The 17,170-nt window shown below is 36.6% G+C and overlaps 1 protein-coding gene across 4 annotated transcripts in view; it reads right to left on the reverse strand.

The window, feature by feature from the left end:
• The window catches only part of taf2 (TAF2 RNA polymerase II, TATA box binding protein (TBP)-associated factor), a 147,694-nt gene that overhangs the window by 39,336 nt on the left and 91,188 nt on the right, over window positions 1-17,170 (reverse strand). The window contains exon 23 of one of the 4 annotated variants that reach the window (XM_069920592.1): window positions 5,678-7,719. The exons of the other annotated variants lie outside the window; for them this stretch is intronic. Coding sequence (XP_069776693.1) covers window positions 7,685-7,719 — 35 coding nt within the window. The 3' untranslated portion in view covers window positions 5,678-7,684. Of the gene's footprint in view, window positions 1-5,677; window positions 7,720-17,170 lie in introns of those variants that run through there. 4 annotated transcript variants of the gene reach the window in all.

The raw sequence follows: 17,170 nt of genomic DNA on the forward strand, positions 1-17,170 counted from the left end.
GTGGGTGGCTGGCTCATTGGACGAGCCAAAGGGAATTGTCTGGAAGGTCTCTGAGTGGACTAGTCATTTACCCTGAAGGTCTACCAATAGACAGTGAGCACGCAGGAAATCTGCACCTAAAAGAGGCTTGTCCACGAATGCCAGTATGAAAGTGGTCTTGCCAAAACGTATAGGGATGCACCTCTTGCCAAAAGTTTTAATGGCAGTGTTGTTGGCTGCGCGCAGGGTGGGGTCGCAAGGTCTCGTGCGTATCTCGGGTGACGAAGGAGAAATGACGCTTATCTCTGCATCCATGTCCACGAGGAATCTGCGGCCCGAGATCCTGTCCCAGATGTGGGATATGGCCATCAACAGCGGCTGATTGTCGTTTCCCTGAAAAGAGCATGGCTGGTGGCACCTGCGTGCTCCTGTGCCACACTGTTTTTTTTTTAATTTTATTTTCCGTTTGCTTCAAAACATGTATAGTATTTATCCATAAGATAAAAATGATAAAAATTACGACACAAAAATAATAGTTTTTATATATTTTCTCCCCTCACCCACCCCCTCCTTCCCCAAAAAAGTAGGAAAAAAAGAAAAGAAAAAAAATGTATCTTTTAATTAATTAATTGCTGTTTACATAACAATCTTAAACCATAACTAATTAGGGCGGGTTGGATAGGGGTATGGTGGATGTGGGCATGGTGGGCGCTGGAGGTAAAGTCGTAGCAATAAAATCCATGTAGGCTTTCCAAATCTTATCAAATTTTTCTGGTTGATTTTGTAAATTATACATTATTCTCTCTAATGGTGTACAATTTAAGAATTCCATTCGCCATCTATTCAACTCCACAATATCACCAGATTTCCATGTTATAGCTATAGATTTATTTGCTATTGCTATACTTAAAAACTTATTTTGATAAATATCTAACTTCAATTGGGAAATATCTCCAAATAAAAATACTCTGGGATCCTTCAAAATGTATGTCTTCAAAACTCGACCCAATAAAATACTTATATCCTTCCAAAACTTATTTACCTTTTCACATTGCCAGACTGTATGCAGGAAAGATCTTACTTCTTTATTACATCTAAAACATTGATCAGAACAATTCGAATGAAGTGCATGCAATTTGTATGAAGTATAATATAATTGATGTAAAAAATTAAATTGTACCATTTGATATCTAACATTAATTGTATTAGTTACATCTTCATAGCATAATTTTGACCATACTTCATCTTGAATCTATAGATTTAAATCTTTTTCCCATCTAGATTTGGATTTGAATAAATCCTTTTTCTGAATATTCTCTTGTAATTTGATTATATATATTAGTAATAAATCTTTCAATAAACATATCCATTATTAGAAATTCAAATGGATTTTGTTCTGGGAATTTTAAATTCCTCCTTATTTTTTTAAATATACTGTCAGTTGATAATAAGATAAAATAGTATTATGTATTAAAATAGTATATTATACTTATCTTTCAATTGATCAAAAGTCAAAAAAAATCCCCAAAAAGCTATCCCTTTTTTTAATTCCACAATTATACCAAATATCAAAATAACAGTTACTAACCATAAAAGGAATTAAAGGATTTTGATTTAATATCATTCCTAAATATTTAATTGCACAAATCTCCCATTTAAATTTTGTCCTTTTCTTAATTTGAACGTAGACTATCTCAATCATTGGCTTCACTTCACTTTTATCAATATTTACTTTGTAACCTGATACTAACCCATACTCTGCCAATCGATCATTTACTTTTTGTAATGAGTTCCCAGGATTTGTAAGATATAATATTACATCATCTGCAAAAAGACTAATTTTATGTTCTTTATCATGCATCTTAAAGCCCTCAATCTCATTATCACTTCTAATCACCTCAGCTAAAGGTTCTATAGCTAATGCAAATAAAAAAGGAATAATGCACATCCTTGTCTCGATGATCTTTCCAACAAAAAGATATTGATATTTTTCTAATTATAACCTCTGGAGAATTATATAATTCTCTTATCGAATTTATAAAATTTGTCAGAATTCCATAAACATTCAGTACTTTAAATAATTAATCCCATTCTAATCTATCAAATGCCTTTTCTGCATCTAAAGCTAAGGCCAGTTCTTTTCTGACCCTATCTATTAAACTTAAAAATCTAACAATATTATCCACTGATCTATTTTTAATAAAACCTGTTTGGCCCATATTAATCAATTTAGGTAAACATTTAGCTAATTGATTAGCTGCTAGTTTGGACAAAATTTTATAATCAGTACTCAATATTGAAATTGGTCTATATGAAGATGGAAGCAAAGGGTCCTTCCCTTTTTTTGGAATAAGTGTTATTAACACAGTTTTGAATGATCCAGGTAAGTCCCAATGATCTTCCATTGGATCTAACAATCCCATAAATATCGGAATTAATAATTCTTTAAATTCTTTATAAAACTCTGCAGAGAAACCATCCTCCCCTGAAGCCTTATTATTTGGTAAGGGCATAATTCTGTAACTGTAAATGGATTTGTTAATTCTGTCTTCTCTTCTATGCTTAACTGCGGAAAGGTAATTTTGGACAAATATTCATCTATTTTATCCCCATCCTTCAAAGATTCCTATTTATATAATTTCTTATAGAATTTCATAACCATATCATTAATACCTTGTGTTTTATTAGTGAGATGACCCGAATCTTCTTTTACAGCTACTATTTTTTTTCAATACTTGTTCAGTCTTCAATTGCCATGCTAAAACTTTATGTGCTCTATCTCCCATTTCATAATATTTTTATCAGGTTCGTTTTATATCCCTCTCTACTCTATACATTTGTATTATATTAAGCTTCAATTTCTTTAAATCTAACATTTTCCTTTGCTTATCATTCCCTCGATTTTGCAATTCTTTTTCTATCTTTATTATTCCTTTTCCAAAGAATTAACTTCAGACATATATTCTTTTTTAACCTTAGCCGTATAACTTATTATTTGTCCTCTCAAATAAGCCTTCAAAGAATCCAAAACCACAAACTTATTAGTTACAGAAAGTTCAATCAGGTCCATAAAAAAACTTATCTGTTGCCTTTCAGCAATGCTGCATTAAACCTCCATCTATAACCTATATTTTGCTCCTCCTCCAGTAAAACTGACATAACTAAAAGTGAATGGTCAGTCAATATGCTCGCTTGTTATTCAAAACTATGAACTCTTATCTGGAGTTGAGAGGTGATTAAAAACATATCTATATGGGAATATGTCTTATGCCTATTAGGATAAAATGAATAATCTCTAATATCAGGATTCATCTTCCTCCAACTGTACACAAATTTCATTTCATTCATAAAATTTTTCACATCCTTTGTCATCTTATTTTTATCCATGATTCCTTCTGATCTATCCAACTTGGAATCAAACATAAAATTAAAGTCTCCTCCCATAATTATTTTCCCTTTTGCATTAGCTAACTGCATAAAAATGTCTTGTATAAATTTTCCATCATCTATATTCAGTGCATATATATTCATCAAATTCCAATATTCAAAATATATTTTAAAATTTATCATCACATACCTTTATCAGTCATTACATCCAATATTTAAATTGGTAGACTTTTGTTTATTAAGCTTTAGAATTAAATGAAGAACAGTATACTCCTCCTACCCAATCTCTCTTTAATTTCATATGTTCTATTTCTGTTAAATGAGTTTCTTGTATAAAAGCCACATCCACTTTAGTTTTTTTAAATAAAATTCAATAACTTTTTTTCTCTTTATCGGATTCTGAATTCCATTAATATTAATACTAATAAGTGACAATTTCCCTGCCATTAGACATCAAAATTAAAACCTATATCCGTCCAGCATCCCCCTCCATCTCCCCATCCAACCCAACCCTTCCCATATAATATCTTGCATCTATAAACAGTCCAGGCTGAAAACCAAAAAAAGAAAAGATAAGAAAGGAAGAAAAAAGAAGAAAGATAAGGAAAAACCCCAGAGGCGCGTGATGTTGAAGCATCTCTAACACCCTGATCTATACGGAATGCAAAACTAGTTGCATTAGTACCCATGATAATGTAGTGGTCAGCATCACATTCCCCACAAATTCATTCGGTACATCATACCATCCCTTACTATAAGCTTATCAATATACCTTTTAATCCATTAATCTTATCCAGTATATTAGATCACTCACAATGTTGGTTAAACCTTCCTCCCCTTTTTAACTCTCTTGAAACTCAATGAATTTTCAGTTACAGCAAAACCTCTCAGTTATATAATAAATTCAAGTGTCTACAACCATCTGCTGACCTTTAACAGGCAATGAATCGGCATATACTTTTGCTTCATTAGACTCAGTAAAAAATCCATTCCTCCCTCCTGGATGAATACTTTCAAAACAGCTGGATATCTCAAAATAAAGGCATAACATTTTTTACACAATACATCTTTAAGCGGATTAAGCTCCTTTCTCTTTTTCAATAAATGCAAACTTATATCTGGATTTTAAAAATCTTATTTCTATTATGAATCAAAGATGATCATCTTTCTTTAGCTTGTTTCGCTGCCAGCTCCAGCATCTTCTCTCTTACTTCATATTGAAGGAATCTGACAAGTATTGGATGGGACCTTCAGTCGGGTTGAGGTTTAGGTCTCAATGCCCTGTGGGCTTGTTCTATCTCCAAATCACCTTGAAATGCAGCAGGACCAAAAGATTCTGTTATCCATCGTTGCAGAATGCTTTCAAGTCTTGACCCTCGTCCCTTTCTTGAAGTCCAACAATCTTGATATTATTCCTGGACAGTTATCTTCACCTTTTATGTTAACTAGATCAACTAGGCAAAGCTGCCCTTTGTCAGCAGCTCCATTTGCATTGGTTATTGAACTTTTGGGTCAAATGATTTGACAAGACAGTAATATTGAAGATATTAAGGAGAAATCTGACAAATTTAAAATAAATTTGTTTGCAGATGATGTTTTGATATATTTAACACAACCTTTGAGTTCTTTGAGGAATTTGCATGATAGACTGGAGCAGTATGACGAAATATCGGGTTATAAAATTAATTGAGAAAAGAGTGGAATTATGCCTTTATCTTAAGTGGATTATTCTTTGTGTGTAGGCATTTTGTGAAATTTAAGTGGTCAGATTAGATTAAGAATTTAGGAGTTAAGATAGATGGTAATTATAATCATTTATACGAATTGAATTACCAGTCTTCATTGTCTAAAATTAAATATGATTTGAATCAGTGGAAAGATTTACCTATTACATTAATAGGATTTTGTAGCAGGATTTGGTACAGCACACCACGATCAGTTCACAGACTTACCTGACACATCATGGGCTAGCAGTGCTGGGCACCAAAGTACAGCGAGTGGATCAGGTGAAGCCCCTGCCTAAAGGCGCGGGGCGCTAATGGCTCATAGCTTTAACCTAACGAGCTCATTAACAAGCAGGGAATAAAAGGTCTGTGTATGTCTGCAATAAACCAGTCTTGAGTTGACTACCTTTGTGTGTGTTTGCCTTTATTTAGTAGTATCCACCGTAGTAGCTGCTACAACGTGTTAATTTTATTAAAAAGAATATTTTTCCTTGAGGTCAATATCTCTTTCAGTCTATTTCTTGTAAGATTCCTCAAAAAAATTTTAAAGACTTAAATTTTTATTGAAAGATAAGATGGTAACGGTATCATTACAGAAATGCACTTGGAAGTATTCATTAGGAGGTTTGCAACTCTCTAATTTTCAAAATTATTATGAATCAGCACAGTTGAAATTTATTAATAGGATGTTTGAAGTGGATAAACTTTGATATGGGCTAATATTGAATTATCTCAGATTGGTGAGAAGATGGATCCGTTTATTTATAAATGGAATCCTCAATTATTGAGTAACTATAATTTACCTGTGTTGAGACACTTAATGGATTTATGATATAAAAAAAACGAAGCTACAGGTAAAATTTCGGGTAAAACCCCTTTGTATCAAAATAAACTTTTTTCTTTTCCACTTAATAATCAACTTTTGAAGTTGTGGAATCAAAAGGGCATTAAATTGGTGGAAGATTGTTATGAAGCAGGATATTTTAAGAATGAAAGAGAAATTTGATGTATCTTTGAATACCTTTTTTTCTTATTATCAAATTAAAGCTTTATTGTTGGATCATTTTGGGCATAGTTTATGGTTACCTACATGATCTAAATTTGAAATTTTAATTACTGAAGGTGGCAAGAAAAGATTCATATCTGAGATGCATGTTTTATTACAGAATAAAATGCTTAAGACGGATATTCATAAATCTGGATTAAAATGGGAAAAAGATTTGGCTGTATCTATTTCTCAGGATAATTGGATGAATCTATGTGAAGATAGAATGACTAAAATTGTAAATGTAAGGTATCGATTGGTTCATTATAATTTTCTTCATCAATTATATTTAACTCCGGAGAAATTAAGGAAATATAGGTTTATTTCTTCGGATTTATGTTTTCGATGTCATGAGGAAGTCGGCTCCTTCTTACATTCTATTTGGTTATGTTAGAAGGTGAAACCTTTTTAGAATAGATTTAAGGAACTTTTAGAAGCTATTTTTAAATTGAAGGTCCACTTGATCCTTTAGTATTTTTGTTAGATTATATTAAGAGTCTGAGTTTGGAGTTAAAATTAAATAAATTTTAAATTGTTTTTTTGAGATCATGTTTAGCTGTGGCTAGAAAATGTTTGGCAATTATTTGGAACAAAGAGAATAATAGGTATTCAGAGATGGCATTTGGAAATGAGATCTTGTATTCCATTGGAAAAGATAACATATAATTTATGTAATAATTAGTAATTTTTTGTTAAAACTTAAGAGTCCATATTTGGATTATAATGGGGTTGAATTATTAATCTCCTTTCCACACATTAGTGGTGTTGTTCTGAACCATGGAAACTAACTGATGAGTTTTATGTTATGTGATATCCTCTTTCTTTCTTGGGGTTAGTTTGGGGGTGGGGAGGAATGGGTGGGTTAGGGTAGGGGAGTAGGGGATTGCAGAGGGTATTATTTCTCTTTGGCTTGGCTTCGCGGACGAAGATTTATGGAGGGGGTAAAAGTCCACGTCAGCTGCAGGCTCGTTTGTGGATTGCAGAGGGTATTATTTACATATAATATATCATGTATGTATTCTGTTTATTCTTAAGCTGTATTTTTTCATTGCATGGTTTATCATGTTTAATAAATAAAATTTTCAAAAAAAATCTTGATATTATTCCATCTACTGAAATGTTCCAAAACGTCTATCTTTTGCATTAACTGATCGTGTTTAGCAGCTGCTGCTTGTGCTTTCTTCATTTGATCTTTCAGATTTTGAATCTCAAATTCATTCCCTTTTATTTTTCCATCCATTATTTCAAATCTAGTGTCCACCTCTTGTATTAATCTTTTCATTTATCACCATTCCTCCTTACTTCATCAGTTAACACTTCCATGAATTGTCGAAAAAAATCTACCATTTGCTTTAATTCACCAGAAAATGAAGAAGTTTCTGCACCGTTTTCTACTTTTTTCTTGATTGTAGGTCGTTCTTACTCTTTTCTTTGCTTTTCCAGGTCTTCTTCTTGATCACTGGAGCTGTGGGTGTCTGGAATTTTTTTTGAAATTTCCTCCAATTTTTTTTTGCTCTTCGCGCATTGGCTATTACCTCAACAGTAGATGCTACCTCTCTGGTCCTGTAATCTGCACTGGGATATCTGGATAACAAAGTCACCCATGTTAGACACTTGTTTATTGACTATAGCTCAGCCTTCAACCCCATGATCCCAAACAAGCTCATCTTCAAATTCTTCGACCTAGACTTCAGAACCCCCTCTGCATCTGAATCCTCGACTTCCTGACCTAAAGATTGCAGTCATTGAGGAAGAGCAACAGCACCATCTCAATAACCCTTTACACTAGCAGCTGCAAGAATGCCACACAGCTCCCTCCCCCCACTATACTAATTTTACGCCCATGACACTCCAGTTGTAAGTTTGCAAATGACAACAATGCTGAGGGACAGATCTCAAATATGGCAATATGAAGTATAGGATGTATAATCAGATGCCATGGTTCAGGATGTGGCATAGATAAAGGCTCACACTCGACTGGAGAGAGAACAAACACTTTTATTAGCTTACAACACAGGTAGGGGACACGAATAGGCTTCAGAGCGGTTCTGGGTTTAGGCGGGATACCAGGATTATATATGGGCCCCAGGGGGAGGAACTGGGAGGGCAGGACCAGTTGTCAGTACAGCACACTTCTAATGAATCCCAGTTCACTACACAGAACAACGACTCTCTTAGCGTCAGCAAATAAAGGAACTGGTCCTTGACTTCAGGAATTGGAATGGAGTGTATGTGCCTGTCAATATTAACAGTGCTAAAGTGACAATGATGCTAAAGTTTTTAGGAGTAAGTATAATCAACAACTTGTCCTGGTTCAACCATGCTGAGGCTACAACCAAGAAGGGACATCAATACCTCTACTATCTCAAAGCAGGAGGAAATTCAGTATGGCTGCAGTATCCCTTGCCAGTTTTTATAGATACACCATAGAACATAGTACCTTAACCATATGCATTACAGCTTGGAATGTTCTGTTCTACCCAATACCCCAAGAAATTGCAGAGAGGGTTGCCGATGCAGCCCAAGCTATTCAACCAATCAACCTCCCCTCCATCAACTCTACCTTCACCTCCTATTACCTTGTGAAAGCATTCAACATATGAAAGAACTGATCCAACCTTAGTTACACTCTCTTTTGTTTCCTTCCTTTTGGCAGAAGATAAATGAGTTTGAAAACATGTACACCAGATTTTTTTCCTGCTGTTATCAAACTCGTGAATGGACCTCCCATTAGTACAAGACGACAACTTGCACTGTTCAACTGCATCTTTTCTTTTTATTATTATAATCTGCACTTCTGTTTTATTGTATCACAATATTTATATTCTTGCATTATCTGCTGCACTCTGCAGAAGTTGACTTGCCTGGATAGCATACAAAACCAAGGTTTTCTGTTGTATCTCATTCCATGTAACAATAAACATACCAATTCAAATGTCTGCTTGTAATATCGCATGATAAACAGAACAAACTTGGAGCCTTAGTCAAATGTCATATATATAAACATCAAAATCAAACAGAAATAGATTCTGCCTGTAATCTATCTTCACCAACATTTCAAATTGAAAAATTCACGTTAACTCATTTATGATGCAGACTGATTTGTTGCTGAGTAGATCTTGAAGACATGGACTCAATATGCCAACTGCCCAAGCACGTACGTCTATATCTGTCAGATATTTTTCCTGTGTACCTGCCTTGGTTCTGTTGTGCAAACTTTTGGAATTTATTATAATTTCTCAAGTTATAATTTACTTTTAACGAGCTAAGAAAATTGGAGCCAAACTGCTGTTCAGAGACTATTGGTAGGAACTGCAGAAAAATATACTGTAGTGTATCTCCTTTAGCTCAATGACCAACCAAATCATTGTTTCTTTGACTTCCTATAACTAATTAATATTTCTGAGAAATGAAGTGTCTCTTTATTTTATGCCTAATGAAAACTTACATAAAAACCCTGCTCAGTCGTTAAATCAAGTCAACTTTGAGATTACAAAAACACAACATTCATTTTCCATTAATATTTGATTACAGTTTTGTTATGGCTTGAAACTATCAAACTAAGTAAACAAAATACTCATGTCTAAATTTGAACCGACTTCAAAGTAAGTGATTCCACCAATTTGAAAGTTGCTACATTGAAACAAAAAACATCTGGAGCAGACTTTCATAAAACACAGAAAACTCAACCTAACCAGAACTTCTGGTGCCCCAATGACTGACACTTTTATTTAGCATATCAGAAAACACAGTTAACATGTTAAATGAGTAACCATTTCATGATCAGAGCACTTGAAATTATTAAATTTACACCTTTGAGAAACATTTTTAAAATTTGATACACAATGATAAAACTGCATTGGTAAAGCAGGTACCATGGAATTTGGAGAACAGTACAAACAAGCCACTTGAAAAATTCTTGAAAAAATCATTTGAGAACCAGTCATAGAACAAATATTTACAGTAATCAAAAGGTTGTGGCTATAACATCAGCAGTAAACCATGCTTGACAAAAAGTTTTGCTAGGTCAAATGCTAATTGCACACAATAGAGTAGGTATGTTACTAACTATAATTCCAGAGATACAGGTATAGACTGATAAACTGAAACCTCAAATCTGAATCTGACCATGAGAGCAGAGAAACCCCAGATAAGTTCAATTATTTCCTTTTGGGAAGACAACCGACTTGCTGACCTCATACAGCTTAAATGAAATTATAAACCCCTCAAAAACATTTTCTACTCTGACCTATCTTCTAAATAGACTTAAACATGCTACATGATTGGAATGAACTATTACAAACACCTATGATAGGAATTTTTTAAATGGCCACCGTCTGTTGCCAATCCACACAATAGATTCTGACATGATAAAGGCAAATCCAGCCCAGTCAACAGCAAATGCACTTTAATCAATAACATCAGAGACTTTTCAAAATTTAAAGCAACAGGAACAGAATAATCCCTTTCAGTCAAGACACAAATATCACAATGACCATTCCTGGTGTGTCCTAGACCCAGAAGGAACAATGGCACAATGAGGAGAGGCAGGCCTCAAAAATGATAACAGACCACATGAATTCTCATGATATCAGGAAAATCAGATGGTGCTGATTAACGCTCATCAATTCTTATCTAATGAATAAGTATTCTATGCTTAATACCACATTAAGGTACAGGAGCCTGTGACAGACCTAGATTATAACCAACACAAGGTGTTATTTGACAACCAGTACTAACCAAGTTCCGAGATGTCTGCTGCTAGACTGGCTTTACAAAAGATCATGAAATAAAAAGATCTTCAGAGAAAACCTCTCATGAGTCAAAGTTTGCCTTGGTGGGAAGTGAGCACCACATTATGCCTCTAAATATCTTCACAAGAGTGTCTGTGTTAAAAGAGATAGATTCACATTGATCTTGAAGCTCAAAATGGTTATCCGCAAGACATCATGGAACAATTGCAACAGAACTATAATCTTCTTTGTACGATATCTTTTGGGACATACACATTGAGCTTCTCTCAAACGAGTGAATCAATCCAGTAAGTGTAGACAAGCAAACGAAGAGCAGTCTCTGACATACCTAAAATTAAACTCTGACAATGGGAAACTTTACACACATGTTGAACACATGGATCAATTTATCACATCAAAGATCCACAATCCTGCCAAAGATAATTGTGTGGTCAAAAATTAAACTATTTATGGAGATCACATAATACTACATTTAGAATGTAACATGCATGAAATTTTTTAACTTTTGTCTACTGTAAGATAGACAGAGTTGCCATTTTGTCCAACATCCTGCACAAAAACCTACAGCACTTGGTGTTTCTCGGCAGTCTCCCCTCCAAGTATTAACTAGGACTGAGCCTGCTTAGCTTCCGAGATCAGACAATCTCAGGCGTATTCAGACTATTAGGCTCTGGAGCTCTATTAATATTTGAATGATGGTGACCACATTGGGTGTAAAAGATAGAACTAAGAGATTTCAACCACTGTTAGGTCTGCTTTGTTCATGAATGAGTGAGACAAACACCAGACTGAGTCGAAATCAGGGTTCTTTGTTCTTTATTACCGGATTGTAACACTTGCAACTAACCATGTTAGTCGGAGAATGCATTCTGCCGTTATCAGCAAAATGGTGATTTTTTATACCCTTGGATACGTGCTTAGAACATCATCATATCATTACTTGTCCAATGACTAAAACTGTTGCTATCCTTTCCCTGCTAGCTTCCTGCCTCTCAATCCATCAATGTCTCTCTTATCTTGTAAGTACAAGGATGCATTCACATCTTGTTACAGCCCTGTACAGGGTAACTCCTTACACATTCCCATCTCATGATGTTTTACCTTACACCACCCACAAGATGGGCAAATAAGGGATCCCTCTCAACTATCTCCCAGAGTCCCTATCATTCTTTCAGCTAATTTGATTGATGCTATGTGACATCAAGAGGCAACTGAGTATATTGGATACAGAAAAGTGCATGGAGTCTGTCAAATTCCATCTGAGGTGCAAAATAAAGCTTCACCTTTCGGTAAGTGGTTCCAACTACAATAGTGGTGTATTTTTTTATAAAGTCCTTTCTGCATTAAGGACAAATCCAATCCAGCCCTTGACTAACAGATGAGAGTGGACAGTTGAGGCAAAGTTATGGTATCAAGAATAGCACTATATTTTTTGTGCTTCATCCAATTTGAGGCCTAATTCTTTACTTCTTATATTACTTAGAAGAAAGATCTCTGGATTTTTTGGTATGTTGCTTTTTGTGATTTTATTTAATACCTGATTTCGATCTTCCCAAAACTTTTCCACTTTCTCACATGCCCAAATTGCATTGTATTGTTGTTCCCGTTTCCTTCTTACAGTGAAAACATCTATCTGATACTGTTGGGTCCCATTTATTTAACTTTTGGGGCGTGGTGTATAGCCTGTGTAACCAATTATATTGTATCATGCGTAGCCTCGTGTTTATTGTATTTCTCCTAGTTCCGGAGCATAGCTTTTCCCATGTTTCATTCTTTATCTTTATGAGATCTTTTTGCTGTAGCAAAAAAATGTATAATGTCAACCTGGAAATCAGAAGATAGCCTGAGAATACAGCAATGGTACATAGAAATGAATAAGTGTATTCCATTGGAAAAAATAACATATAATTTAAGAAATAACATCACAGTATTCGAACAAATTTGGGAACCGTACGTGGAACACAACAGAGAGGACCTCCACACCCTAAAATGACAGAATGAGAAGACGAAATGAACTGACCCAGTGTGTAAAAGTAGATGACACGATTTTCTTGCTTATTTTCATTGTGTGATGACATTATTTAATGGGTTTAATGTATTGTATATGTTTGAACGTTTAGTGGGTGGGGAGGGAAGTGGGAAGGAGGGTGGGAAGGGAGGGGGGGAAAAGGGGAGAAAATCACACTGTATATTCAAGAGGGAAATGTTTGTGTGTATTTTGGTCAATATGGTTCATAGTGTGAAAAATTAAAAAAATTTAAAAAAAAGAATACCACTATCAAACAGTATTTACAAAATAGCCACAATTCCAGGAGTGTAGTGAGAGGCATTCTGACATCAGAATACAAGGAATCAAGGAAGCCAAGTAATACTGAAATAAATGACGAATCAGGGCACTCACTTCACTCACACCCTGCCAAGACAAAGATAGCTATGAGTGTGGAAGGCCCAAAAATCTCAAGGGGGAAATATTCTTGGGTAAATCATCTTCAACAATTTATCAGTGATCTTCCCTATATCACCAGAGCCAAAGTGAGGATTTTTAATAATGACTGCAAGACTTCATCTAAAATTGGGAAGCCAGTCTATGTCCACAAGCTGCAACATCATTTAGACTTGGACTATAATGAGGAAAATGATATTTCTGCAACAAAGATAATTCCCAAAACTCTTCTAATTAGCCCCACTAATGCTTAACATTGAATCCAAATAACTATTCAAAATCACAATCTGGTAACTATGGTTCAAAGGTTGAACATACTGCAAGAGGATTGAACTCCAAATTAGAAGATTTTCCACCATTTCCATTATACAAATTAGGAGTTTGATTGCCTTGATGAATGCAGCTCCAAAAGCATGTCAGAAGTCTAATTTCATCCAGGAGAAACAGTCTTGCCCATCCAAAATGCTGTGAATACCTGCAGGCATGTGCAATTACTTTCCATTTTGCTTTGAAGTGCCACCTAATCCTGTTGGTTCCTTCATGGTCATAAAATCAAAATGCTCCACAAAAGCACTGAAAGAGTACTGTTAACACATACTCAGCTTATTACCTTCCCCTTGAGCCCAATTGGATGAGGCAAATAAAAATTTTCCTTGCCAATAACCTCAGGAATATATAATGTGGAATATTGTTTCATTTTCATTATTTAAAGCAGTGGTTCTCAACTTTTTTCTTTCCACTCACATACCACTTTAAGTATTCCCTTTGCCATTGGTGCTCTGTGATTAGTAAGGGATTGCTTAAGGTGGTATGTGAGTGGGAAGGGAAGGTTGAGAATCACTGCTCTAGACCCAATTGTTACTGTAATCTTTTGCTTGAGAAAAATTGTCATTGGCCCATTTCCTTTGGACTTATGAAACAAGTCAATTGAGTGTGATTAAAACAGTGGTTTTCAAACTTTTTCTTTCCACCCACATACCACCTGAGTATGTGGGTGGAAAGAAAAAGGTTATGCAATGCCTCCACCTTTTAGACCATAAGATGTTGGAGTAGAATTAGGCCATTCAGCCCACTGAATATTCTCCACCTTTTCGAGCATGGCTGATATATTTTTCCTCTCAACCCCATTTTTCTGGTTTCTCCCCTAGACCTTTGACACACTTAAGATCAAGAACATATCAATCTTGGTTTTAAATAATGACTTAGCCTCCACAACCGTCTGTGACAATCAATTCCAATGATTCACCACTCTCTCGCAAAGCAATTTCTCATTGCTATTCCAAAGGGGTGGCCTTTATTCTGAGGCTGTGCCCTCTGCTTCAATACTCTTCCACCACTGAAAACATTGTCTCTGCATCCACTCAATCCAGGCCTTTGAATATTCTATGTTCTCCTCATTCTAAACTCCAGCAACAACAGATCCTCACACACTCTTCATGTGTTAATCCTCTCATCTCTGAGATAATTCACTTAAACCTGCATTGAACCCTTGCCAACATTAGCACATCATTCCTTAGATGCAGAGCCCAAAACTGCTCACAATACTCATAATGAAGTCTCACCAATGGTTTATAAAGCCTCATCAATACATCTTTGTTTTTATATTCTTGTCTTTTTGAAATGAGTGCTAACACATTACTGTACTTGTGCCTCAACCTGCAAGTTAACCTTTTGGGAATCCTGCTTTCAATTTAGTGTGTCTGCCCACTCCCTTTAGCTTACTAGTGGTCACGCAAAAACCTTCAGCCTGTACATTAGGTATGACTGCATCACTATAACTACTGTTTATGATTTTCTGTCTCCTGGATGATCCCAGGTTTGTCAAACCCTAGGTCCTGATTCCTGAGGCAGTTATTTCAGGTGCTACAACTGGATACAAATCCCACAAGTACAGACGTCAGGGACATTGGAAGTTTCCTTTTATCCCACATACTGTGGAAGGAGCATAACTCTGCCTTGATTATCATCCCAACTATTCTGCAAAGAAAACCTTACTTGTCCTTATCGGAACCTCTATTCATTCCCAAAAAGGCTGCTCCAATAGAGCCATCCTGCCTTTTATTCGTTGTTCCCAAGGAAAGCTGTTGAAAGTTGACTAGATTTCATCACGAACCACTGTTTTTTTCCACCAAAAACTCCCACACTCCTTCATTCTGTTCCGAATGAAAGCCACAAGTCCCAAATCTCTGTAACAAGTGCCAGTCTCCTACTTTCTACAAACCCAATCAAAGGTGCTGATCTGTAGACATCTTGTCAGCTCAAGAGTGTTTTTTCTTTGGCTTGGCTTCGTGGACGAAGATTTATGGAGGGGTAATGTCCACGTCAGCTGCAGGCTCGTTTGTGGCTGACAAGTCCGATGCGGGACAGGCAGACACGGTTGCAGCGGTTGCAAGGGAAAATTGGTTGGTTGGGGTTGGGTGTTGGGTTTTTCCTCCTTTGTCTTTTGACAGTGAGGTGGGCTCTGCAGTCTTCTTCAAAGGAGGTTGCTGCCCGCCGAACTGTGAGGCGCCAAGATGCACGGTTTGAGGCAATATCAGCCAACTGGCGGTGGTTAATGTGGCAGGCACCAAGAGCTTTCTTTAAGCAGTCCTTGTACCTATTCTTTGGTGTACCTCTGTCTCGGTGGCCAGTGGAGAGCTCACCATATAACACAATCTTGGGAAGGCGATGGTCCTCCATTCTGGAGACGTGACCTACCCAGATCTTCAGCAGCATGGATTCGATGTGTCGGCCTCTGCCATCTCGAGTACTTCGATGTTGGTGATGATTTCGCTCCAATGAATGTTGAGGATGGAGCGGAGACAACGCTGGTGGAACCGTTCTAGGAGCCATAGGTGATGCCGGTAAAGGACCCATGATTCAGAGCCGAACAGGAGTATGGGTATGACAACGGCTCTGTATACGCTAATCTTTGAGAGGTTTTTCGGTTGGTTGTTTTTCCAGACTCAGAAGAGTCTTCCAAAGGCGCTATTTGCCTTGGCGAGTCTGTTGTCTATCTCGTTGTTGATCCTTGCATCCGATGAAAAGGTGCAGCCGAGATAGGTAAACTGGTTGACCGTTTTGAGTTTTGTGTGCCCGATGGAGATGTGGGGGGGCTGGTAGTCATGGTGGGGAGCTGGCTGATGGAGGACCTGTTTTCTTCAGGCTGACTTCCAAGCCAAATGTTTTGGCAGTTTCCGCAAAACAGGACATCAAGCGCTGAAGAGCTGACTCTGAATGGGCAACTAAAGCGGCATCGTCTGCAAAGAGTAGTTCACGGACAAGTTGCTCTTGTGTCTTGGTGTAAGCTTGCAGGCGCCTCAGATTGAAGAGACTGCAAATCCGTGCGGTACCGGATGTAAACAGCATCTTCATTGTTGAGGTCTTTCATGGCTTGTTTCAACATCATGCTGAAGAAGATTGAAAAGAGGGTTGGTGCGAGAACGCAGCCTTGCTTCACGCCATTGTTAATGGAGAAGGGTTCATAGAGCTCATTGCTGTATCTGACCCGACCTTGTTAGTTTTCGTGCAGTTGGATAACCATGTTGAGGAACTTTGGGAGGCATCCGAGGCGCTCTAGTATTTGCCAAAGCCCTTTCCTACTCACGGTGTCGAAGGCTTTGGTGAGGTCAACAAAGGTGATGTAGAGTCCTTTGTTTTGTTCTCTGCACTTTTCTTGGAGCTGTCTGAGGGCAAAGACCATGTCAGTAGTTCCTCTGTTTGCGCGAAAGCCGCACTGTGATTCTGGGAGAACATTTTCGGCGACACTAGGTATTATTCTATTTAGGAGAATCCTAGCGAAGATTTTGCTTGCAATGGAGAGCAGCGTAATTCCCCTGTACTTTGAGCAGTCTGATTT

This window comes from Narcine bancroftii, chromosome 2, assembly GCF_036971445.1.
Source record: "Narcine bancroftii isolate sNarBan1 chromosome 2, sNarBan1.hap1, whole genome shotgun sequence".
Classification (NCBI taxonomy): domain Eukaryota; kingdom Metazoa; phylum Chordata; class Chondrichthyes; order Torpediniformes; family Narcinidae; genus Narcine; species Narcine bancroftii.